Genomic DNA, 14,849 nt, shown 5'->3' with positions numbered 1-14,849 from the left:
AAGACGTTTTCTTTTCTAGTGGACACAATCGATCAAGAAAGGAGAAACGCCGAGGCTATAATACAGTACACGACCGCATACCCTTTTCGCGTCAACGACCAGTCCATACTTTGCGTGTATTGCGGGGACTTACATGGCGACCCTGCCAACTTCCGACACCACATGATCAACGAACACGCCAAATTTAACCACCGCATGCCTTTCGAAAACTTACCAAAATCTGAATACGTTAAAGTCGATATCACTAACCTCCAATGCAGAATTTGCAACCAATCTTTTCCGAATATAGAACAAGCTTTCACTCACTTAAAAGATCACTCTAAAGTTATATATACAGATTCCCCTCTTGGAGTCATGCCGTTTATTTTAGACAGCCAATGGTCTTGTGCAGTCTGCTGCGAGAGCTTTCCTTCATTACTACATTTAAACAGACACACCATCACTCATTTTAGTCGATACGTTTGTGAAATCTGCGGAAAGTCGTACGTAGCTACCACAGGCCTACTACAGCATGTTAGAAAAAACCACGAGTCTTACAAAGCCTATTGTCGGCGCTGTGGTATGTTTTTCTCATCCATGGCGGCTAAATCCCTTCACCAACGAACTGAGAAGAAATGCATGCCACATTGTTGCCCTAACTGCCCTGAGAGATTCCCCACTTGGGACCAAAAACAGCAGCATATGGTAGATAATCATGGTTTAGTGAAAAAAGAATATCAGTGCTCCGAATGTAATGTTATCTGTAGTAGTCGTCGAACTTTCTACGATCATTTTAAACTGTGCCATTCTAGCGAGTTTATTGCTTGCCTGCATTGTGGGCTTAGGGTACCTACTGCGTCAAGTCTGGACAGGCATTTAAAGAGGAAGCATAAGTTACTCAAAAGTTTTTTCGCTGATAGCTCTTTACCGTGTCAATAAGCTAATGAAAAACCATTGTAAACCGTATTTGGACGTATTTACGCAAAAACGTTTCAATCCATTTGTCATTGAGTTAGAACTCGTATGAAAAACAAAAGTTTAATTTCAATGACAATTTTAGATGGAATAAAACTATGGAAACGGATTAAGTCGCGTATAATGAATTTAAAATACATCCCGACGTTTCGAACTCTTTACAGCGTTCGTGGTCAGCGGGTGACTGAGGAAAAATTAAAATGTGCAAAAGCTACCCACTTACAAGAAATATTAACGAACCATGACCACAAATAATATAGATTTCTAAGGCAGGTTCACACACTATTAATAAAGCCAGTTATGCAATATTCAAAAAATTTTACCATTACTCTGTAATTTTAGATGGATTGGAACGTTTTTGCGTAACTACGTCAATTTGTAAAATTAATGTTTAAATAAAGAGACTTGCATCGATTACTTGGTGTTTTATAATTATGTACATTGTACATACATAATTTTGTTCAGGGGTGTGATCATGAAAAACCATTTTCGGTTCACTCACTTTCCTAACGTTCTTCATACAGCTCATACGGTCGTCGGTTACGTTACGGGTAGTCCTGACCCGGCCTGTAAAATATGCATTTAAAGAAATTATTGGTGGAACTCTCATCAATCCATGTTAAGACATTACTAACCTGAAAAATGGACGTCGACAATTATTAACATCAAGAACGATCTGATAGGAACTGAAATTTTCTCTTTTCTAGAACGTAACGAAGATACGACTTCGGTGCTGATGCGGGCAGCCAGGCGAAACGCGAAACTCATATTGTTACACTCCAACGTCTACCCCGTCAAATATCACGCTACCGCCTTACAGTGTTACGTCTGCTTCGACTCTTTCGACGACCCCGCTTTGCTCAGGGCGCACATCGATACTCACACCCGAGCTGAAAAATATGATACACTCCCAAGCTTTCTTTACAACTCTCATATCCCTGTAGATATCACCGATTTGAGCTGTAACAAATGCAAAGAGACATTTGACTCTTTAGACAATTTAGCAAAGCATTTAAAAGATGCCCATCGTTTAAACATAGATGTTTCCGAATTTCTTGGAGTAGTTCCTTTAAAATTAGAGAAAAATCGATTTCAATGCGTCATTTGCTCGGACCTCCACCGTTCTCTACAAAGTATAATTAGACACACAGCTATGCACTACTATCGATACACTTGTGAAACCTGCGGTAGAAAATTTAGAACGTGCCCGCTACTCAACTCTCACATCCGTTCCGAGCATAAAGTGACATACGGTAAATATTTTTGTACGCGCTGCAAAATGTCCTTCGCCAGTGCAAAAGCAAAAGCCGACCATATGAAAACGAGTAAGCCTTGCCAATCTTATGTCTGCAAAACGTGTGGCGAACGCTTTAAAAACTGGGAACTAAGAGAAGCACACCAAGTTGAAGCTCATAACCAAGAAAAGAGAATGTATCGCTGCATTGAATGCGGCGAAGAATTTAAATACCGCACGTATTTGTACCGACACTTCAATAGCACACACACAGACAAATATAAATGCTCTATTTGCTCTAAACAATACCATAATGCAAGGGAATTAAGGGAACATACAGCCACACATACTGGAGACAGGCCGTATGCTTGTGATATGTGCGATATGAAATTCACCTGCAAACAGGGTTGGAAGCGGCATAAGGTCACGCACGATGATTCAAAGAAAAGTGCGTGCCCTATCTGTAATAAGTTGTTTACTAGACGTTACCGAGTGAAAGGTCACATAGAAAAGAACCATCCAGAAGCAAATATCTCATAATCTTTTATGCTTTGGATTAGTTGTCGACATAACCCAAAACTTATTTTTCTTGATATCAAGCTTCATAAAAGGCTAATTCCTGATCCAAAATCCATAATGAACAGTTGAAATGAAATTCAATCAATCAATCAATTATTTATTCGTGATAACTACAAAATACACAAGTAAGAAAACAGAAACAGCAAATAAAATAAATTAAACATATAAGTTACCACGAAATTCACTTTAATTTACTTTTTTTATTTTTTTTTCGAAATTTACTTTTTTGAATTCACTTTAATCTACATTTTTTAGCAAGTAGAAAATGAAATCTTCTCTTTTCTAGAAAAAAACGGATCGACGAGTGTCCTAGCTACCAGGAAAAATGCATGGATAATATTAAAGCATTCCACTGTCTATCCTTTCAAATACAACGAGGGGTGCCTGCAGTGTTTCGTCTGCCACCAAAGAATCGACGATCCACATGAATTAAGAACTCATATGGACACCAGTCATTCTGATAGTGAGAAATCCAAATCAATCGTATTTTATAAACTCAGGTGCCTCAGAGTAGACATCACTAATCTGCGATGCAAAGAATGTACAGGTAATTTTGACTCTGTAGAGGATTTAGCGAGTCATCTAAACACAAAGCATGGTTTGGACGTCAATCTAAATTACCACCACGGCTTGGTCCCTGTGAAGTTAGACAAAAACAAATTGCGATGTCTGGTTTGCTCTAAGAATTTTTCTAACATCAGAGCGCTGTGTAAACACACTGGGACACATTACCGAAATTACACTTGCGATGTTTGCGGAAAAGGATACGAAACTCCCACTGGCCTTCATCACCATGGCCAAGTCGACCATTTGGCCAAAATCATCTGCCGACGCTGTAAGACATCCTTCCCCACAGTCGAAGCACGACGAAAACACGTAAAAACCACGAAAGCGTGTCAACCATGCGTATGCAAAATCTGCGGCGACCGATTTCTTAACTATCAACAGAAAGAGAACCATTTAGTCTCAGCCCATAACAAAGAAAAGACAATATTTTCATGTACAGAATGCGATGCTGTCTTCAAAGACAGAACGTACCTAAAAACTCACTTTAAAACTGTTCATACCACTGATAACAAATGCTCGTATTGTGACATGCAATTTCCAACCGTGCCCAAGCTGAACACACATATCGCTAGGAAACACACTGGAGAGCGTGCGTTCGGCTGCAATACTTGTGCTATGGCGTTTATGGATCGTCAAACATTAAATACACATATGATTACGCACAATGACGACATGAAGATTCCTTGTCCGGCCTGTCAAAAGCTTTTCGTGACACGTTACCGAATGAAGATGCATTTGAAGAAATGTCATGAGGCTAAGTAACGACATTCTCTATGCTGGTATTGGAATTAGTCTGTTTTCCTCACGATGTTTTCCTTCACCGAATAGCGACTGGCAAATATCAAATGACATTTCACACTTAAGTTCAAAAAACTCATTGGTACGAGCCGGGGTTTGAACCCACTGTAGGTCAACTCACAAGAGCGAACGAATTAATGAAGGAAAATATGTGACTTGGCAGTTGACTGCAGGTTACTGACATAGGTGTCATTCCGACAATGTTTCGTTCATTTCATTCTTGTGTTATGAAATGAACATTGACAATGAGTACGACTAGTGACTTCCACAAACGGCGAAATCTCAATATCAGATTTCATTATATTAATTTGCCAATTTTATCATTGCAAATGTCAGGCAGTTGCCTGTGTTCGACTTTAGTGGCTTTACCAAAACAATGTTCTTAATGTTCAATTTTATCTGTTACTAACTTACTAGATTTTTTATTTATTAGGATTACAGTTACACTGTAGGCGATAGAATGTTGAAAGATTGGTTTAATTGTAGTTAGTCTAATATTTAAGTTTGTTTTCTAAACGATTGAATGAATATATCGATGTTTTGTATAATGATTGTAACAAAGAAAAATAAAAATTTACGCTGCCGCGTGTGATAACATTTTTGTCTCATTATATAGTCCTCAAGAATATGAAAATTACTTTCATGACGTAAACTTGTTTGGGGATGTGGACGCTGGACAAGAAGACAACTTCAATGAAGAAGTCATTTTGAATATCTAAGGATATATGTATTTACTCGTATAACAGTATTTTATAAATAATATCCTTTCGTCAAAAGCAGAATTGCATTTTCGGCTTATCGATTTCTCTCAGCAGAAGAGCAAAAATCCAATACTACTCACAAAATAAAAAATATTTCCGTCCTCCAAAAATTATGGAATTTACATTTAAAACCGCGCCATCATTTCAGTTCATTTGAGCGTTCTGGGAATTGGTGAACAACTGAACTCTTCTCTTTTCTAGACTATCTTGGATGGAGTCGGGACGCCGCCAAGCAGAACGCCCAAATGATACTCAAACACTCGACGGCGTATCCGTTCCTGCAGCTATCCTCCTTGTTGCGCTGCTGTTTCTGCCGGGAAACCTTCGCGGACCCCGCTCTGTTCAGGGCTCATATGGACATTGTTCATCAGAACGTTGATAGATCCACGTGCCATAAAGGAAATCTCGATACACAAACTAGAATCGACATAACTAACCTCCGCTGTAAGAAATGTATTAAAGCTTATGCGTCCATAGAAGCTCTAGCGACACATTTACACGACGACCACGAGTTAGATATTGAACTAAGTCAGAGTTTAGCTCTAGTGCCGTTAAGATTAGAAAAAAATCGTTACGAGTGCGTCGTTTGTGCTCAAAAGTTCACCAGCACTATGCAGCTTTCTAGGCATACGGGCATGCACTACTTTAGAAATATATGCGACATCTGTGGCAAAAGATTTGAAAGTCGGCGGGGAATTGATAATCATGTCAAAGTACGCCATATGACTAGAACCTTTTACTGCAGAGGTTGCAAAAAGACATATCCGAGTTTAGAAGCAAAAAAAGAGCACATGCGTACTAGTAAAGCTTGTCTACCTTTTAGATGTACCATCTGCAAAGAACGATTCCTCTTTTGGGAGCGAAGGGAGGACCATTTAGTCGAAGTTCACGGCAAAGAACGGAAAATATTTAGTTGTACGGAGTGCGAGAAAGTTTTTGAACGGCGCACGCTGTTGTACTTTCATTTTAAAGCAGCACATACGGAGGACCACAAATGTCAGTACTGCGATTTGACGTTTTCCACTAGGAGGGATTTGCGCGAGCATACACATCAGCATACTGGAGAACGCCCGCTAAAATGCCACGTTTGTAATAAATCTTTCGCTCGAGACAAAGCCTTGAAGCAGCATCTGATCATTCACGATGATAGTAAAAAGAAAATTTGCCCCGTGTGCAGCAGACTTTTTACTGACAATAAGAAATTAAAAATGCATGTCCAGAAACACCATCCAGAAATATTCTCGCACGAGCTTGGACAAAAATGTCAATGATGAAGCCGTGTGATTGTTGGTTTGAAAAAGCTTTGCTCGCGGTGTTGTTTTTTATTTCACTCCCGTCAAATGTTTTGTCAGACATAATTTAACCTGCTGTAATTTACGATATAGTTTCTAATTCTAAAACGTAACTATATTGTTTTAATAGTTGCCCGAAGATCCATCCAGACTCACCCTAAAAATCCCGTTTTGGGACTCCCAGATATATGGAAAGTAGTTTTTCTATCAAAACACCAAAATAGCCTACAATTAGACCTACTTTTTCTATGACCATGATCGACAACGATAAAATTTAAAAGTTTCGATTACATATATTCCTGATTGTTAGTGGACCGCTACGCTAGTCCCTAAACATACGATGTAGATACAAGGTGGTAACCTTCCCGTTTCATTGTATGTCAGGAAATCCTGATGTCCTATATGTACACGACTACCAAGAGAGACAGTGATGACAATGAATGACCGAGGGCATTTCTTTTGTTCTAGAAGATGAACAAGCCGGCTCGAGACAGAACGGTCAAATAGTCGTCAAGTACACTACGGCGTATCCGTTCAAGCTCCCAGAGAACCACATGGTTTGCGTGTACTGTTGCGATACTTTCGAGGACCCTGTAGCGTTCAGAGCGCACATGGAACACGAACACAAAGTGTTCGAAGTGAAACACGCGTTCCACCATTGCTCTGAAGGCTATATAAAAGTAGACGTCACTGACTTCAAGTGTCGTATTTGTAAAGAAACCTTATCAGACTTAGATGCCGCGGCTAGACATTTAACAACTAAACATTGCAATCCTGACATAAACTTAAACTATGAAGTAGGTTTACAGCCATTCAAACTCCCCAATCAAATTAAGTGGTCGTGCGCTCTCTGCCAAATGGAGGCGTACTCTTTACGGCAACTGAGCAGACATACTCAAACACACTATTCCAAATACACATGTGAAAAATGCGGGAAATCATACTCAACGCTAACTACCCTCCGTCAACATGTCCAGTTCGTACATACTGGCTGCCAGAGAATATGCCGGAAATGTAAACAAACTTTCGATACAGCTGAAGAGAAACATGACCACTTGACTAAATTCAAACTGTGTCGGCAGTACTGCTGCATGGTCTGTGGTGACCGGTTCATATTGCTCAAAGAGAAAGACGCCCATATGACTGAAAAACATGGCGCCCCGGAGAAAACATTCCCTTGTCCACGGTGTAACGAAAAATGCACGACTCAAAACCGACTAGCCGATCATTTCAGGCTAACACACACCGATACTGACTTTGCATGTCACTGTGGGAAAAGCTACAAACACAAAAAGAGTTTTGATGACCACGTTCTCACACACACTCAGCCAAAGGGTTACGTTTGTGGATATTGCTCAAAGACGTTCTATAGGAAATACAACTTAGTACAGCACATGTGGATACACAGTGAATATAAGAGATTTGAATGTGTCGAGTGCAATAAGAAGTTTAACCAGAGGGTCAGCTGGAAAACGCATATGAAATCGCGCCATCCTGAACAGGCCTTAAATTTTTAAACAAATTTTTGACACTGAATTCATGTTAGAGTAATATTCTAAGCAGTTCAAGAAACAGTAATTACTAATTACAACTAAAATATAAACCATATAGTCATCTAGAAAAATAAAAATAGTAACTCTCACTTCTCATCATGTTATCACTGAATAAAAAATGCTGTTCATTTAATTTTCGTCAGTAAGTTAAACAGGCGCCAGAACAATTGAATGACCAAGGGCATTTCTTTTTGTTCTAGACAATGATGCCTATCTCAACGCCAAACGAAACGCCGAGATTATCGTGAGATATTCCACCGCGTACCCGTTCAGGCTTCCAGAGAGTTCCATGGTCTGTGTGTACTGCTGTGAGAGTTACGATGACCCCACTCTGTACAGAAAGCACATGGTCGATGACCATCAAACGTTCAAAGTGCGCACAGCATTTGTTCACTGCAGCGAAGGCTATATCAAAGCCGATTGCACGGAACTCCATTGCAGACTCTGCTCACAACCCTTCGATACATTAGAAGCTATCGCTAGTCATATTCACCTTGAACACGACAAGAAATTAAATTTAAACTCCGAATTAGGCATACAACCTTTCAAACTCGAAAAGGATAAGCTCTTATGCGCAATGTGTAATGCTAAATTCCCTTGCATACGTCAACTAAGTCGACACACGCAATCACATTTCTTAAAGTACACTTGTGATACGTGCGGCAAATCTTATGCAACTATCACTACATTGAAGAACCATATCAGATTCTCTCACGCTGGAAACGAAAGAATTTGTAGGAAATGCAGAATGACATTCTCCACTTTAGAAGCCAAACGTGAGCATTTAAGAATATCCTCAAAATGCTGGTCTCATCTATGCATGTTTTGTGGTGAACGCTTCATGACGTGGACCTTGAAACAGATGCATTTAAACCAAGTCCACTCAGCTCCCAAGAAATCCCACTCCTGCCCTGAATGTGGGGAAGTATTCTCTGAACGGAAAAAATACCGTGTTCATTTCAAAATATCTCACACCGATGACAACTTTATGTGCACCTGTTGCGGATTGAAATTTGACACGAAACGCGGTTTGGAAGAGCATAGAGTAGTTCACACGAAGGAGAAGTTATTCCCTTGCAGTGTGTGCTCTAAATCGTTTCCGAGGAAAAAGAACTTGGCTCAGCATATGTGGATACATAGCGAGTATAAGAGGTTTGAATGTGGGCCTTGCAATAAACAATTCAATCAGAGGGTCAGTTGGCGGACGCATATGAAGAGCTATCATCCGGATTTGGTAGATTTTGAGGGGAAAACTAATGTGCATAGTGACGTTAAGGTTAGATCCATATCGTTAATAACTGACCCAAAAAATACGTGATTATATTGAACAAAAGTATAATTTGAACCCTTAATCTACTACCCCTTTTGTGTTTTCACCGGACATAAGAGTCATAAGACCAAGAGATGACCAGTCACGTTTTTTAAACTATCAATTTTCAAGTTTTAGTAAGCATCGAAGGAGTTTTGTCAATTTGATTAACGTTGATTATGTTTGTTGACTTCAATCTTATATTATTAAATTAAAACGGGACTTAATCGCGTGAAACTTACGTTTTATATTTAACCCGACGTTTCGGACATGACATTACGTCTGCGGTCACGGGTAGACTGGCTGGGAGTTGTATCAACATCTTCTAGCTGTACGAGTTTAAATCTTCAATCTTAGTTGATTTTATATCCAAATAGGTTTAAAGTTCAAATTATCTAAGGGATAGAACTGGAAAGTGTAAAAATAATAATTGTTATTGTGATAACAAAAAGAGAAATATCTATCCCATTACGTCTAATTCACAATTAGTTAATCGTTAATTAGTTTTATAATTTATTATCAGAAACATTTCTTCTGGTCTGTGTAATCTGTTGCAAAGCATATTGTTATAGTTGTCCATGATTGTTAACTTTCAAAAACGGTGTTTGTCCTGTCTAGTCTTGAAATCCTATAACAGTTCAAAATTACAAGCATACTTATTAAGAAAACATAAGAAGCTAATGGTCAGTGCCCGTAACTTTCATGCCGATGACATCAATTTGACGTCACGCTGCATATAGGATGAATTCAAATAGTTTTATTCATTAATCAATTTAATCATGTGCAATGATTTCAATAGTAAAGCCATTCATACGTGGAATAATTAATACCTACTTGATACGTGAAACGAAAAGGAAACAATTTGTTTTGTTTTATAAATTATTGAAATGTGGTAACAAAAATATATATTAATGTGTAATTGTGTATGTATAAAAAATAAACAAATAATTTAATTGTTGTATTATTTTCTGGTACAATAAAGTGTTTTACTACTACTACTTAATTTACTTCGACGTATTAAGTAGGTATTAATTATTTCACGTATGAATAGCCTAGTTTCGAAGTCATGATCAACATGATTGATGAATAATGATTAATTTTTAAATGAAACTCTTGAATCATTAGTAAAAACTATATAATTTTTTTAGACATAAGAAATACATATGTGAAAACATTGGAAATTATATTTTTTCGTTTGATTAAATAAATATATTGCATTGATATTGTTTTTAATGTTTATCCATTTACTGGACCCACATTACAAATAAGCCTAATAATAAGTACTTCTAACATACACAATAAAAACAATAGCATATCATGGAAGCTGATCCCCAACCAGTCCAACCACGGCTACATATACCTAATTCAGAAAATGACTGGGCATTTTTTTTTGTTTTAGAAATAAAATCGGTCGCCAGTGGTTCAGTTTCCAACCATAGCGTCGAGAAACAAAACGCCGAGATTATTATCCAGTATACGACCGCGTTTCCCTTCCGCCTCCCCGTGGACTCGTTGGTGTGCGTCTATTGCTGCGACGAATTCCAGGACCCCACACTCTTCAGAAAACATATGGTCGATGAACACCAACAGTTTAAAGTTACCATAGCGTTCGCTCATATCTCTGATGGGGACTTAAAAGTCGACTGCACCGAACTACAGTGCAGAATTTGCTCTGAACCGTTTGACAAACTAGACGACGCAGCTGAACATTTATTTAATATCCACAACTACCCAATAGACTTCAATTACCATTTAGGATTGCAACCTTTCACGCTTTACAAACACGTACTTCTTTGCGCCGTGTGCGGAGTCAAGTACCCTTGTTTACGAACCCTAAGCAAACACACTCAAACGCACTTCGTCAGATTCACTTGCGAGACTTGCGGAAAATCCTATTCCGTAATCACTTCTCTGGTCAAGCATCGCAGATTCTGTAAAAAGGGCAACGGCCCGATCTGCCCAAAATGCTTTACGGTCTTCCCCAGCTTAGAAGCCAGGATACAACATTACAAAGAGTCTAATAAGTGCCGTCGATACATGTGTAATAAATGTGGAGAAAGATTTTATACACGGAACTTAAAGCAACATCATTTGTTAGATGTTCATAATGAGGAGAAAAAACAACTTAGCTGTCCAGAATGCAATTCAAAGTTCTCTTCGCGAAACTCTTTCGCTGCACACTTCAAAATCACTCACACAAACAATTACTTCCAGTGTACTTATTGCGATCGGAGATTTCACGCAGAGAACAAACTAAAGCGGCATATCGTTGGGCACACCGGAGAAAAGCCTTTCGTGTGTCCCGTTTGCTCCAAACCGTTTCCTAGGAAACATAACTTGGTGCAGCACATGTGGATTCATAATGCGGAGAAAAGATTTGCGTGCAAACTGTGTGACAAACAGTTTACGCAAAAGATTAGTTGGAAAACTCATATGAGGTCACACCATCCTGAGCTTTATGATAATATGGATTTCAATCAGCCAGTGAAAAAAGCGTCCATAAGTAAACCATAATGGTTAATTATTCAGAATTATTTCCAAAAACGTAGTACAAGTAGGTATCACAGGCTATACATTAACCCTTAAATGCATGAATTTTTCTTTTAAAGAGATATTAATATACAGAGTGGGGCCTGTAACAAAGGCGAAGAATTAAACTCTAGGCTATTCTCCTTATACTGATCAACATTTGTTCGGCGACTTTTAAAAATAACTTGTATTTTGATTTTTATCACCCTTGAAAGTTTTTTCTAAGAGGTAATGTATTGCGAATTCTGTTAAGTCTAAAGTGTGACATACAACGTCAATGATAACAATAATGGCGTACATTGAAGCTAATATTTATTTTGTATGAAAAATTAAAAATTTAAAGACTTCATAATTTTTAAAAGTCACTGAACAAATGTTGATCAGTATAAGAAGAATAGCCTACAGTTCCATTCTTCGCCTTTGTTACAGGCCCCACTCTGTATGTGATAGACAATGGTTTTCTGACTCTGGGAAAAATAATAAAAAAAAAATTTAAGATCGATTTTTATACTAAATCAGTGTTAGAAGTTAAATAGGCCAAATCTTATTTATATACATATATCGTAATTAGTAAGTTTTATTTAAAAAAAATGACTACTATTAAAAAGGTTAACTATTTGTGAAACCTTTATGATAAAATATTTAAACATAAACTAACTCCGAAAAAATCAGCCTAAATCACATACTAAAAATCGCCGTCGTCCTGTTTTTTCACACTTTTCCGCCATTTCATCTTAATACTGAAATAATAAATAGTAAATCATTATATTATTTAATGTATTTAATTGTTTATTAAATAATAATAAGTAATGAATAATAATTAAGCAATAAATGTGATTTTGGATAGCTACATATCGAGCCACGGGCCATCAAAGATATGATGCATATATACATCACCATGCATTTAAGGGTTAACTGGTTTTGAAATTTATTTTTAATTTTTTTCAGTACAGATGGTGTTTTCTTTACGCACTAGTGCGAGAAGTGGTTCATTATATGTACTACGTATACTTGTTTGCCAAAGTAGGTGATTATTGGGAGTTTCAAATCAAAGATTTGAAAACTCCCAATATCACTTCATATTTAGGACTCGTACTCAGGTTTATTGGTGATTTAAAACTCCCAATAGGTTTTCAGATGATTTAAAACTCCTAATCGGCTTTCTCATGATTTGAAACTCTCAATAGGTTTTCAGATGATTTAAAACTCCTAATCGGCTTTCTCATGATTTGAAACTCTCAATAGGTTTTCTGATGGTTTAAAAAGCACACAAGGTTTACGATTGCATATTTAGAATTAGAACTTGTGAACTGTAAAAGCGCAATCAGATTTTTAACTTAACATTTCGGATTCGTTCATTTGATTGAAACAGATGAAGTATGGTGTTCGTTGTTAAATGGTCCATTTCGAAAATGTAAGCCGTAAAGTTAAGTTAGGTATGATATTAAATAGCAAAAGCTTAACGCAACACACTCTCCGAGGTGGCCAATCTCAGATGTGGTCTCTCTCAAGCGTTTGCTCGATTGACAGTGGCGTTTACACACAACGTGTCTGATCAGCTCGTCAGCGTCGCAGAACACGAATGGACCCCCAAAGTGTGAACTCTGGTGTAGTCGCGTTTTACATGCATCGATTGAGTTTGACCCCCTCCGGGTATGGGATTCCATATCTATCGACCGCGTAAATACAGAGATCCCCAAGTCTCGAATTCAACACTACATGCCTCGGTTGGCCAAGCCAAGGAATGGTTTACGTGTTGAGGTTGTCGGTCGTCACAACCCGACATACTACACATCACCATTTTTATTTATATGAAACATTGTAAAAACTTTATAAGTGTGATGTAGACCCAGTTATGCTATTGGCTGTTTCGGATTACGTACTCCCACGTCATATCTACTACGAATTTTGTAATATATGGTTTAAAATAACGTATATAAAATATGATCTTCTTTGACACCCATAACAAAGAGTTCAGTATAAATTAAAGGCTAGCGTATGTCATATACTGCACTTTGCAAAGCAGAACTTTTCATAAAGATATAAGGTTCAAATTTTGATTATATTAAAATCATGACATACATTGAACAGTATGCGAAATTGCAATCACTCATTTAGTTGTAATTTGAGTCAGTTTACCTGGTTGCTCACTCGCTATGTTTATCTTATAAAATGATCACGATTTACATGAATTATAAATGGTTTTGATATATAATAGATCTCAGTATACATATTTCAACTATATTGTGAGTGGTAAAACTCTAAAAATAATATCGTATTTATTCTCTATGTTTTAGTATGTTAAAAATAAAACAATTAATTTATCATGAAACCATTTTATTTAAGTAATGAGATATATTACAAGCACGACGACTAACTAAAAAGTAAAGTACATTTTATAACATAAAATTTTCTAATAATTACTCACTTCACTCAACTTTTTTACAATTTTTTCTACCAGACCTTCAGTTGCATTTAATAACTCATCATAGTCATCTTGAACAACATATTGTACTGTAACCCCATTAGATTCGATATTTGATTGCTCCAAATCGGATATACTGATTTTAATCAGACGCTTTCCTTTTGTAACCTTTCTGATGACATGGGAATTTAAACCCATTTCTTTTATTTTCCTCTTTCCTTTCTTAGCGATTTTCTTCTGACTTTTTGCTGGTGTACCTGATAATGGAATTTCTAAAGATGGATTCAGGAGCAAATCCTGGTATTTCAGGTACGCATCCATGTCTTGAGAATAATTGAGCGGATCATTCGGTTTTTCACAAACTTGCGAATAAAATGGTGTGGTTTCAGTCATTTCAGCAGCGTGGTTAATAGGTTGCGAGCCCTGTAAAAAAATATCAAGTTAAATATATTTCAACACCAAATAAAAGTACTCAAAGATACCAGAATATAATAAAAGTAAAATACATACCATTCTGATTTTGAAACTGATAATGCACCCGGCTTGAAATCTCGAACTGTTGTAATTTTAATTTGTTAAATGCTCTATTTATAACTTCGTAGTAACAAAATATAGTATAGCTATTAGCTATTATAGCTTGCACATTGAACGCGGTCTTAACGCGGCGACATTCGTTTGATTAGTGCCGGAACCTTTATGCGGATCTTGTTTCCGACAAAAGAAATATTACACTTTTGTTTTTCAATAATTAGCTGAGTTGAATATTATATTACAGTGATGATCAACCTTTGTATTATATTGGTTTCTTACTGTATTTTTGCAAATGTTGTAGTTTATGTTAGTTATAA

The 14,849-nt window shown here is 37.3% G+C and overlaps 1 protein-coding gene and 1 long non-coding RNA gene across 30 annotated transcripts in view; one reads left to right on the top strand and one right to left on the bottom strand.

Annotated features, from left to right (window-relative positions):
- LOC125239635 (gastrula zinc finger protein XlCGF26.1-like) overlaps window positions 1–14,849 on the top strand; it is an 80,540-nt gene that overhangs the window by 12,588 nt on the left and 53,103 nt on the right. The window contains exons 5-6 of one of the 29 annotated variants that reach the window (XM_048147280.1): window positions 5,095–5,337; window positions 10,447–10,463. The exons of 19 other annotated variants lie outside the window; for them this stretch is intronic. In XM_048147280.1, coding sequence (XP_048003237.1) covers window positions 5,095–5,337; window positions 10,447–10,448 — 245 coding nt within the window. In that variant the 3' untranslated portion in view covers window positions 10,449–10,463. 9 more of the 29 variants (XM_048147258.1, XM_048147279.1, XM_048147266.1 and 6 more) reach the window with 9 other exon arrangements.
- LOC125239639 lies at window positions 13,030–14,755 on the bottom strand. Its single transcript, XR_007178545.1, has 2 exons — window positions 14,512–14,755; window positions 13,030–14,424 (listed from the first exon to the last, which is right to left on the bottom strand). It is a non-coding gene; the product is annotated as an uncharacterized LOC125239639 (long non-coding RNA).

Source organism: Leguminivora glycinivorella, chromosome 26, assembly GCF_023078275.1.
Source record: "Leguminivora glycinivorella isolate SPB_JAAS2020 chromosome 26, LegGlyc_1.1, whole genome shotgun sequence".
Lineage (NCBI taxonomy): Eukaryota > Metazoa > Arthropoda > Insecta > Lepidoptera > Tortricidae > Leguminivora > Leguminivora glycinivorella.
The sequence above is the reverse complement of the archived record's forward strand: the minus strand, read 5'-3'. Positions and strand labels throughout refer to the sequence as shown.